Source organism: Otolemur garnettii, unplaced genomic scaffold, assembly GCF_000181295.1.
Source record: "Otolemur garnettii isolate 467f Iridium unplaced genomic scaffold, OtoGar3 scaffold00163, whole genome shotgun sequence".
Classification (NCBI taxonomy): Eukaryota; Metazoa; Chordata; class Mammalia; order Primates; family Galagidae; genus Otolemur; species Otolemur garnettii.
In genome coordinates, this window is record NW_003852558.1 from 1258962 (window position 1) to 1271466 (window position 12505).

A 12505-nucleotide genomic window follows, 5' to 3' on the forward strand; every position below is an offset into this window, starting at 1 on the left:
CAATTTTAAGTCCTCTGCCTTGCTGCCTAATTAAGAAGGTCCTTTCCTCCCATTCCTGCTTCTGTCCTTCTACAGACAGATTCTTACCTTCATTTCTATAATAACCTCCTAACTGGTTTCCCAACTTTCTGTGTCCTCTCGTTGCAATCTGGCCTACCAATTACACTGGGACAAATCTTCCCAAATCACAGAAGCAACTATTTACTTTCATTCTCAAATCTCCAGTGGGGAAACAGATTAAATCTAAACTCACATTTAGCATGGAGATTTTCTATCAACTGTCATCGAGTTGTCTTTCAAGCCCCATTGCCCTCTATTCCTTTCCCCTGGAGTTGTACGTGAACGGCCCCACAACACCAGGTCTGGCTTACACGTGTTAATTTTCTTTGGCCCATACATGGCTTCATAAGTTTTTAATTAGTTGCTTATTTTAAATTAGTTGCTAAGATTCATACATTGATTGGAAGTTTTCACATAAAAATCCAGATTCTGGCTTCTCATGAAAAGTTGAAATGTCTGGCATGCTGGGCCTACATGGCACAAAGAGCAGGAGCCAGGCAGCCAGTGCCCTTCACTTGTAGAAACAGTGCCAGGCACCACAGCCTTCACCTGACTGTGTCCCTTCTCCCGGTAATGGCTGGTGCCTACAGATGTCTGAATTTACGATGCTTGCTCTATCCTACCTTGTGCTCTGGTCAAATGCATCATCATTCCCAAATCAGAGTATGTGTTTACTTATGTTTTCCTCTCTTTCTAAAAATATCTGCTCCTTCATCTCTCCTGTCTCTTTTCTTTGTCTTTTGGGTTCTTGTTCTTGCTCAGGCTGGTCTTGAACTCCCGAGCTCAGGTGATCTCCATCTCTCCTGCCTTTAAGCCCCATTTCAAACATCACATTTTCCATGAGGCCTTCTCTGAACATCTTACTGGATGTTACCGCCCTGTTTCTGACCTTCTATAACATTCTATGGTCCTCTTCTGGCCTGGAACCCACTCTCCCTGGGGTCACTGGTATCCTTCTTGTCTCCCCTTTCTCTGGGAGGTACACACGTCTCCCCACTCCTCAGGCTTTCTTGAGGAAGAGTTTGGGGATCACTCTCCAGCCACCTTTCCCCTCTGGGATCTGCCTGTCGTGCTTGGCAGCACAGTCCCTAATGGGCCAGGTCAGCCTGAGGTTGTTACCCAGTGTTTACTTCTGCCCCATTCTGAAACTCAGGCTTGGGAGGACTGTTGGTGCCACACACTCAGGACAGGGTTTCCCATCCGTGTTTCATCAACAAACCAAGCTAATATTTCGATCTGTGTTGCTTGAATACTTATCTCTCACTGTTTCTAAACTCGAGCAGGGAAAAGGAGGGGTTCTTATTGACCCCCTTGTAACTTAACAATCAGGACTTCTTTTTCCTCAAAGCTTCTGCAGCAGCTTGTAAATTTCATCGCACAAGACAGGCACTCAAAAAATATTTAGCAAATGAAATCAAAAGTCATAATCGATATGTATAAAATTCATGGAATATAATTTATCTCATGCTTACGTCCCCATAAACCATAACTTTTTTTTTTTTTTTTTTTTTTTTGAGACAGAGCCTCAAGTTGTCCCCCTGGGTAGAGTGCCATGGCATCACAGCTCACAGCAACCTCCAACTCCTGGGCTCAAGCGAGTCTCCTGCCTCCGCCTCCCAAGGAGCTGGGACCACAGGCGCCCGCCACAACGCCCGGCTATTTTTTGGTTGCAGCCATCATTGTTGTTTGGCGGGTCCGGGCTGGGGATTCGAACCTGCCACCTTAGGTGTACGTGGCTGGCGCCTTAGCCGGTTGAGCTATAGGCGCCGAGCCCATAAACCATAACTTAAAGGTCTCCGTGATGTTAACAAAACACAAATTGTTCCATCTGTGACACAAAATATTTATTTCCTATTTACATTTCAATTTTTATGCAAATCATTATGCATCATATCACGTATTAAAAAACAAAGAAAAAAGAAAATATATACTTTAAAAATCAGTGAAAAAAGCATCACACTCTGTGAAATTTATCAGCAATCTCGTAGTTCTTGTTTCTTGCCTTTTTTTGATTTTCTGGTTGTTTCCTGGCGAATGGTATTATATTCCAAAATGGCCATTCTGGAAAGCCTCTGTAAGTATTGGGACGGTGCTCCAGTGAGAGGGTCACTAAAGCTACAACCTGGGGGTGGTGGTGGTGGTAATAAGCTGTTAAAATTAAGTTGAGCACAGATGAATAATATTCTATGAAATACAGTGCGAGTGTAATACATGTTCCTCAAATGACTATGAAACACTACTAGTTCTTCATATGACACACACTTTGAACTGCAAATACCAAAGCTTACTTTCTAAAGTGACAGTGATAGCAAGTCACCTCAGAAAACATGTAACTAAAAAAACTTAACTAACGAAAGGCTTACATTTAATTATATAAAAATAAATCTGAGTCTGCAATGTACTTTCTAAACCATGGGATGGCTGTGGAACTTATTCCAAGGTAAAAGGCTCAATCTGTGTAAATAATTAACTCATTTCATGCTTTACATGCTTACCAAGTTATTTTCTTCAAATAAAATCATTTCCCATAAGTGCTAAGTCAAATTGTAAAGCAAAATAAATCATTCACTTAACCAAAATAGCATTGCTCAAGCTTCCATTATAGAGTGGTAGTAATAATAATAGATAACATTTATCGGGTGATCTCTGTCAGATACTTTACATCTATTTTATCCAAACAACAAATCCTATCTCAAATATAGATTTTTAAAAAGAATTTGTGGAGGCTAAGGAATGTACCAGGAGCACAGACCCAGTAACTGTCAAGAAGCAGGACTGACACTCTGATCTCAAACTCAAAGTCCCCAGGTAATCACTACATATTGATTCTAAATATAGAAATATGTAAAACATATTTCTATTTAGAAACACATAAGTATTTGAAAATAATATACTGACCCACATTGGTTTAAAATACTATTATTTAATTTCAAACAGTTTCAAGTGTCAATTAAAAAACCCCTGTCTTCAATTCCCCCATGTGGTTTTTATTTTTTGTTTGTTTTGTTTTGTTTGCAGGTGTAATATGAGTGAGAATTTCAGAGAGAGTTGAGAATATGATCAGGACTCCTGTTCTTAGCAGTGTAATGGACCTGACACTTTAAAAGACCCTCCAGCAACAAAATAACTAGATTCTAGGCATTAAGCAAACCTGAAAAAAATCCAAAGAATCAGTATTATATAGACAAATGCAATTAACTTAGAAGTTGTTAGCAATAAATTCAACATTCTCAAATATTTAGAAATTTAGACATATATTACAAATTATTCCTCAGTCAAAAAGGAAATCAGAACAAAATTTTTAAAAACTTGTAGCTAAGTTTTAAATTTCACAAAACGTTTCTGTGATGCAGAAAAAGTTGTACAAAGAGAGGTTTATACCCTAAAATTCCTGTGTTAGTAAAGAAGGTTGAAAATTTATATGCTAGATATAAGATACACAAGTAAACAAAAAAAAATTAGAAAAAAGGAAAGAAAAAAGATAATATAGGAAAGAGGAAAAATCTCAATGAAGTAGAAAACAAAGTTATGATGGAAGAGATTTTTTAAAAGACAGAAGTTCTTCATTGAAAGGATTAATAATGGCTTGGCACCTGTAGCTCAGTGAGTAGGGCACCAGCCGCATACACTGAGACTGGAGTGTTTGAGCCAAGCCAGGCCTGCTAAACAACATTGACAACTGCAACCAAAAAATAGCTGGGCATTCTGGTGGGCGCCTGTAGTCCCAGCTACTCAGGAGGCTGAGGCAAGAATATCACTTAAGCCCAAGAGTTTGAGGTTGCTGTGAGCTGTGACGCCATGGTACTATACTGAGGGTGACATAGTGACACTCTGTCTCAAAAAAAAAAGATTAAAAACGGAAAGCATCTGGTGAGACCAATCAAACAAAAGAAAAAAACACTCATATACAACATTAGGAAAAGAGGGAAAGACTTACAGATAAACCAAAGACTAAATATTATATTAACAACTTTTAAAACTTAGATAAAAAACAAAATTTGCTAAAAAATATAACTTACCAAAATTAATTGAAGGATCAGAATGCCTTAAGAGCCCTAAAGTTAAAATGATTGAATCAACATTAAAAGAGTCTCCCAAGGAAAATAAGCAACCAAAATAACTTTACAAATAAACTTTATTTGACTTTCAAGAAAGAATGGTCATTCTAATTTTAGGTCATATCCTTCAGAAAATAGAAGAGAGGAAATCGTCCCTAATTCATTCCATTAAGCCATTATAATCTTGACACTGAATCCAGAGAAGGACAGAACGAAAAAGGAAGGTGGATAGCTACAAGATCAAATTGTAAAAATTAATTACATTTCCAAATACCTATAATAGAAACCTAGAAATCTTAATTTCAAAACAATTGTGGCAGATCATTAGCTAAGCTCTCAAAACTTTTTACTCTTTCTTCCATAACAGAACTTTAACTGGGCACATGGTCATCCAGGTATAGATTACATTGCTTAGCTTGATTTAAAGCCAAACACAGCCATGTCACTAAGATATTAACTAAAATAAATTTCTGTTGTTTATAAGCCATCCAGTTCATAGTGTGTTGTTATAGCAGCCCAAACAAACTAAGATGCATGGACCATTTGTGGGTCTGCTTCTGTCATCTGTTTCTCCTCTTGGTTTTTGTCATTACTTACCCCCTATGCTGGGTAAAGTGTGATTAGACACTGTGTATGAAGAGCTACAAAGCTCTGGTCCATCTTAGAGTCCTCAGAGAGAATTTAAATTTCTTCTGACAGGAAGGTCACTTTCATTTAGTACAGACAAGGTTTTACTGAGTTTTTTGGATTTTTTTATTAAAAAAAATTTTTTTTAAGACAGAATCTTGCCCTGTCATCCAGGGCTGGAATGCAGTGGCCCAATCATAACTTACTGTTACCTCAAACTCCCGGCTTCAAGCAATCTTCCCACCCTGGCCTCCTCTCCTGGCCTCAAGTGGTCTCCTTTATTGGCTTCCCAAAGCACCAGGATTACAGGTGTAATTCCTACAGGAATTTTAATTAAAAGCCAGGGACGTTTACCAAGGGCCCTCCATCTTGGCAGTCCAAAACTCCCATCTCTGTCCTCACAGAAAAGGCTAATGTTACCAAAATCTCTGCTCAGTTCTTAAGCCTCCTGGGAACCCTTTTCTGCTTGATTTCCTAAAATATTGACTAGCACATAACTACTTGGGAATAAACACTTAGAGGGGAAACTGTCTGCAAAATCTGGGGCTCCTTTGCTTTGGTTATTTCTTCAGGATCTCAGCTTCTCCAGTCTTACCTACTGGTAAAGATGGTCTGACAAAAACTTGTCCATTATAGCCAGAGGAGAAAGTTCTCAAGGTCATTTTTTAAAAGGTATAACTATTAGCTGGGTGCAATGGCTCATGCCTGAAATCCTAGCATTCTGGAGGCCAAGGTAAGTGGATTGCCTGAGCTCAGGAGTTTGAGACCAGCCTGAGCAAGAGCAAGACCTCATCTCTACAAAAACAGAAAAACTAGTAGGCATTGTAGGTGCCTGTAATCCCAGCTACTTGGGAGGCTGAGGCAAGAGGATCATTTGAACCGAAGAGTTTGATGTTGTGAGCTATGACACTATGGCACTCTACCTAGGGCAATAGAGTGAGACTCTTTGTCAAAAAATAAAATAAAATAAAAAATAGGAGCCATGAATATTGTCCAAACTCCATCTATTGCTCAGCTTGAAATTTCAGTGGAATTATTAGTCTGGCTCAGCAGACTCCTGTAGGCAATACTGCTGTATCCTCAGTTGATTCATTCACTCAGTTCACACAAAAGATGTTGGACAACTTCTACAATTTTGCTGCATCATTTGCTGTGTCTCAGATGATACCAACTCCCTCTGAAATGTTCATTCCAGCAAATGTGGTTCTAAAATGATATGAAAACTTTCAAAGACGATTAGCACAGAACCCTCTCTTTTGGAAAACATAATTTAAGTCAAATTTTTAATGGATTCTGAAGTTGGTCATGTTTTGAAGATGAATGACTCCACTTATGAAGTCAAAAGGATCATGAAACCTATGTTTAAAAACTGCTTAGTTGGGGGCAGTGCCTGTGGCTCAAAGGAGTAGGGCACTGGCCCCATATAGCAGAGGTGGCGGGTTCATAACTGGCCCCGGCCAAAAACTGCAAAAAAAAAAAAAAAAATAGAAAATAAAAAAAATTGCTTAGTTAGGCAGCACCTGTGGCTCAAGGAGTAGGGCGCCAGCCCCATATACTGGAGGTGGCAGTTTCAAACTTGGCCCTGGCCAAAAACTGCCAATAAATAAATAAATAAAAATAAAAATTGCTTAGTGACTATGAGGCTTAATTAACATCTTATAAAAAATTTAAAATATCTAAAAATAAAATAAAATAAAATAAAATGTGTAACTACTGAAATAGATGAAATTTGCCATAGTAATCCTTTAAAAACTTAGATCAAATTAAAATCATTCCTTTTAAACATCATTCAACGGCTCCTCATTTCTTTTTTTTTTTTAGAGACAGAGTCTACTTTATCACCCTCTGTAGAGTACTGTAGCATCACAGCTCACAGCAACCTCCACCTCCTGGGCTTAAGTGATTCTCTTGCCTCAGCCTCCTGAGTAGCTGGGACTCCAAGTGCTTGCCACAAGGCCCAGCTATTCTTTTGTTGTAGTTTGGCCAGGGCCAGATTTGAACCTGCCACCCTCGGTATATGAGGCCGGCACCCTACCCACTGAGCCACAGGTGCCTCCCAGCTCCTCATTTCAAACAGAGTTAAATAAGAAATTCTGTCTAAGATCCCACATGATCAGTTACTTCATTACTTCTCTTCATCTTTTACACTTAATGATACTGGGCTCTGTTCTTCCAACAGACCAGGCACCACCTTGTATTGGGCCTTTGGTGGCCCCAAGAGAATGACTTAACTCATCTCTTTCAAGTCTTTGCACAAGTATTACTGTCTCAGTTAAACCTACTCTGACCATCCTATTTAGAATTGTACATCGCTATTCTCTACCCAGATCTCCTGATTTCCCTTACCTTATTTTTAGTTTTTGTGTTTCTCTTGCACTTACTTATCTTATAATATATACTATACAATGGATTCGTTTATTATTTTTAGTGTTCAGAGGCTATATCCTCATGACAGGCTGCAAGCGATAGCAGAGCAGTGATCTTTATTTCGTGCAGGGATGTGCCCAAAGCCCAAGCACCTAGAACAATGTCTGGCACACTGAGATACTTAATTCATATTTAGTGAATGAATAAATGAACTTCCTTCTTGTATGACTCTGAAGGAAAATAATTTTCAACAAAGTATTTACTGAAGACCCAATTTGTTGAAGAAACTAGTATTGGCCCTGTAAGAAACAAAGGTAGAAAAGACACAGGAGCCATAAAGTTGCCCTGTTGGAAAATAGGCAGGTAATTATTTGGCTCATGATGCAAAACAAACATCTCGTATTCTAATTAATGTTTATGTTTTTGTTTTAGGCTGTCTGTTGATTATAGAAGTTATTCATAGTATGTGGAAATTCAGAGGGAAAAAAATCTAAGGAAAAGTTTATGAATATTTAACCTTATGAACTTTCCAGTCTGACCTTTCAAAGCTCCTAAGAACTCAATTCTGACTGTTAACCAACAATAGCAATAGAAACCTTCCTTAGTATTTTTAGTTTTTGTGGCTTGTTTGGAGGTGTTTTATCAACTCCATTATTCCATAATCATGAAAGTGATAAACACACTAGAGAAAGATAACAATGATTGTAATAAGAATTAAAAATAAATAAGATTCTAAAAATCTTAACCTTTTGAGGAAATAACTGTTGCACCTAGGTAAAGGACGAATTCTTGGATACCCTGAAGGACGATGGCAAATAACATATAATGTTAAAGGTGTTGTGCTTAGACCAGTGGTTCTCAACAGGGAGTGATTTTTCTGCCCTGGAAACATTTGTCAATACCTAGAGATGTTTTTGATTTTCCCAACTTGAGGGACGCTAGCAGCAGCTTATGGGTAGAGGGCATGGATACTGAGAAACATACTACTGTGCACAAGACAGACCCTCACAACAATGAATTGTCTCCTTCAAAATGTTAACACTGCTGGCTCAGCGCCCGTAGCACAGTGGTTATGGCACCAGCCACATACACCAAAGGTGGTGGGTTTAAATCCGGCCCAGGCCAGCTAAACAACTGCAACAAAAAATAGCCAGGCATTGTGATAGGCACCTGTAGTCCCAGCTACTTGGGAGGCTGAGGCAAGAGAATCACTTAAGCACAAGAGCTTGAGGTTGCTGTGAGCTGTGATGCTATAGCACTCTACTGAGGGCGACATAGTGAGTCTCTGTCTCAAAAAAAAAAAAAAAATGCTAACACTGCCACCGTCGAAAAACCCTGGCTTAGACGATAATAAAAAAAAAAAAAACACAATTGACACAATGGAAGTTTTGACTATGTAGTTCAAGAATCTTTACCATTAACTTTGGGTAAAATTACTTCAAGAAATAGCCAAGAGTTTATAGTAGAACTTATGTGGTAGACATATGCATGAGTCACATGCCATTTCTGGTTCCCTCAGTCTAATGCCCCATGAATCCAGAGCACATAGAAGGGCTGTAGCCATAACCAGAATGACAGGAAACTCTCTACCATCTTGTAGGCAACATTATAAAGTGTAACTACCTGCCTCAACAAATTCTTCTATGTGTATTTTTTTTTAAACAGAGTCTCACTATGTTGCCCTCCGTAGAATGCCTTGGTGTCACAGCTCACAGCAACCTCAAACTCTTGTGCTTAAGTGATTCTCTTGCCTCAGCCTCCCAAGTAGCTGGCATTACAGGCACCTGCCACAATGCCCAGCTATTTTTTTTTTGCAGTTGTCATTGTTGTTTAGCTGGCCCAGGCCGGGTTCAAACCTGCCGGCTCTGGTGTATGTGGCCAGCACCCTACCCACTGAGCTACAGGTACCACCTTTCTATGTGTATTTTTAAAAAATGAAGTTCTGATCAAACATATCAGAAATGTGGATATGGGAGTTCCTGAGTTTAAAGCTTTTAAGGACAAACGCATATTTTGACCATGGTAGAAATATACCTTGCTGCAGCCAACCCACTTAGTTACCATGGACTTAGGAATAGCTTAAGAGTAGTTTTTTTGGGACCCAAACTGTTAGTATATAAATACGTTTCTGTAATTGGATGTCATAGATATACAGGATTCATAAAAATACTAATTAGAGAATAAAGCTAGACCTGAAAGTTGGGGGAAGATGGTAAAGGCTTCATTGCAAGGCTAAAGAGTTCATACTTTAGTCAGCGGGTGGTGAGGGACTTTTTCGGGAGAGTGATGTGATTAGAGGTCAAGGTTTCAGGCTTTTGTTGAGGATTTCAAAGGTTAGAGACTCAAAACACAGGGACCAATTTGCAAGCTAGTAATGGCCCAACTAAAGCATGATAAGGGCCTATCCCAGGGTCCTGAGATTATGAGAATATGTGTATAATAAGCCTAACATCCACTAAGTTTATAAAAGAAGCAAAGCTTAAAAGAAGTAGTAACAAAACAAAGACAATTAAATCAAAGGAAAGAAGGGAAATTATAAAAATTAAAAAGGTAAGTATGTGGCACCTCAAGACATGTGATGGAAAAAAGAATGAGCCCGCCTACCTTTGGATTTCTCCTGAAGTGGTGCCACCGTGGTCTCCCTAGGCTTCTTTAACCTAGATTGTACATTATCACAAAATCACTTGCATGTAAATATGGATTACCTTAACTTTGAAAGAAATAAGAGGCAAGCAGCACAATTTCAATGAAACTCATTTGTTGAATGATAGGACATGGAAATTAAATAAATGTTAAATAAAGAAACTCTGTTGTGACTAAGCCAATCAGAAGCAGATATGAACCAACCCAACGTCTTGGTTTTTGTTAGTAGAGTTTAGCAGTGGGTAAGTGTTATGTCTAAATTCTCTCATAGATTTTTGTCGTAACTCTCACTGGTCACGACTCAGACAATGCCATGACGAAGGGAACCAAAATTAATAGCATCTGGATGTGTTGGACACCAACTATCACTTTTTTGTATACTTTTTACCTGTCGATCACCCCAGTCTGAATTTTGTCATAATTAACATTTGTTCCTACTAGCATAGGTCTAAATACTAAGTAGATTGCTGGGGAAATACAAAATAATTGAATGTGTTGTGGGTGAGATAAATCAATCACAAGAATTCTAGATTTCTTCTAACTATTTTAAACTCTAAAAGTCAGCAGCAACTTTCAACCTCTCATGCTTTCATTTAAAAAAATAAAGACTAGGGAGGCGCCTATGGCTCAAAAAAGTAAGGCACTGGTCCCATACGCCAGAGGTGGCGGGTTCAAACCCAGCCCCAGCCAAAAACTGCAAAAAAATAAAAAAAAATAAAAAAACAAAACGTAATCAATGTTAGCAGCAACTTTTTAATACCCTTCACCTCTAGGATCACTGTAACTAGTTATATTACCAGAGTGTGCTTCAAGACTCACTGAAATTTTTTGATTAAATAAACAAATTGGAAAAATATTAAATTGTATTTATTTATTTATTTACGTTGAGACAGAATCTCACTCTGTTGCTCTGGGTAGAGTGCTGTGGTGTGGTGCCAGCTTAGCTCCCAGCAACCTCAAACTCCTGGGCTCAAGCGATCCTCTCGCCTCAGCCTCATCAGTAGCTGGGACGACAGGCGCCCACCATACGCCTGGCTAGTTTTTCTACTTTTAGTAGAGACAGGGTCTCACTATAGCTCAGGTTGGTCTCCAACTCCTGAGTTCAGGTGATTTACCCCCCTCGGCCTCCCAGAGTGCTAGGATGATAGGCATGAGCCACTGTGCCTGGACTTTAATCAGAATTTTTAAATAAAATGTTCGCATATGGGGAAAAAAAGAGAGGGAGGGGTTGTACACAAAACAGACACCAGTGAGTACTTCCCTGGTTGACCAGTACTGCTCTCTCCCAGGGCGCCGTGCAGCGTGCAGAGGAGAATAAAACACTTGCAGGCAGCTTGACAAGTTCTCGATAGAATCACTGAAATGAAGACACTTATGTCAAAGGCGGGGAAAAGAACATTTGTGCTTTCCAAACACTTTATATAAATTATGTCGCTTAGCCACCACTATTCTGCTTTGCACACACGCATGAAGAACACATGTCAGAACATGAATAAAACATATTCCATGAGCCTTCTTTGATTTAAATAAATTCACATTAAAGGTCAATGTAAAATGTTTAGAAATAATTTCAACAGTAAATTCACAAATGGAAATCCTGAACAACCCCCCTCCCAAATATTGAAATAGGGTAGAAACAATAGGAAGCAAAATGAAGACCCCATATTCAGAGGTAGACTGAGCCAATTCAGGGGTGCTATCCAAGGTTCCAGTTTCTTTAAGACGATCACATGTATTGAAGGAAGGGTAACGAAACTGGTCCATAGTGATACAAAGTCCAGTGCCACAGACAGCCCTATACACTCCTAACTCCTCCCAAAGGGTACTGTGGCCCCCAATGAAAATGACTAGAATAACGTGAGTGCCAGGGACACAGATAATGATGTAAACGGACTGTCCTTAGCAGATTTTGTATGTGTATTTCAAATGGTCCCGCTTCCTTCCGCATCCCTGCCCTCCCTCCCCCTCAAGGTATCTTACCATCTACTCTACTAGCAGCTGACTCTCTTTTCACCTTGTCAGATCCTGCCTTATTTTATTATAATCTTACTTCAGAAAGAGTCATTTGCTTTTTTTATAGCTTTAAGTTATATCTTCAGGCCAGGCGCAGTGGCTTGTGCCTGTAATCCTAGCACTCTGGGAGGCTAAGGCGGGTGGATTGCTTGAGCTCGGGAGTTTGAGACCAGCCTGAGAAAGAGTGAGACCTTGTCTCCACTGAAAATAGAAAAAGTAGCCAGGAGTTGTAACAGGGACCTATAATCGCAGCTACACTGAGGCTGAGGCGAGAGGATTACTTAAGGCCAGGAATTTGAGGTTGCTATGAGCTATGACACCATAGCACTCTACCAATGGTGGCAAAGTCACACTCTGTCTCAAAAATAAATAAATAAGGGCAGCGCCTGTGGCTCAAAGGAGTAGGACACTGGCCCCATATGCTGGAGGTGGCAGGATCAAACCCAGCCCCAGCCAAAAACTGCAAAAATATATAAATAAATAAATAAATACACACATACATACATATGTAAATACATAAATAAACTATGTCTTCAGGTAATACTAAAAATTATGAAAAAAGCTATAGTATGATATCGTTCATTGTGGTTTTATTTACAAAACCAAAAACATCAAAGCAACTTAAAATGCAACAATGGGGAATGTACCCATCAATGAAATAGAATGTGGATAGCCAGGCGTTGTGGCAGGCACCTGTGGTCCCAGCTACTCAGGAGGCTGAGGCAAGAGAATTGCCT

General features: G+C 39.3%; 1 protein-coding gene across 1 annotated transcript in view; it reads right to left on the reverse strand.

Moving 5' to 3' along the window:
* Positions 1 to 2033: 2033 nt before the first annotated feature.
* The window catches only part of CUNH8orf89 (chromosome unknown C8orf89 homolog), a 17932-nt gene continuing 7460 nt past the window's right edge, over positions 2034 to 12505 (reverse strand). The window contains exons 3-4 of the mRNA XM_012811546.1: positions 9717 to 9769; positions 2034 to 2182 (exon numbers count right to left, since the gene is read on the reverse strand). Of these exons, the coding sequence (XP_012667000.1) occupies positions 2034 to 2182; positions 9717 to 9769 (202 nt within the window). The remainder of the gene's footprint in view (positions 2183 to 9716; positions 9770 to 12505) is intronic.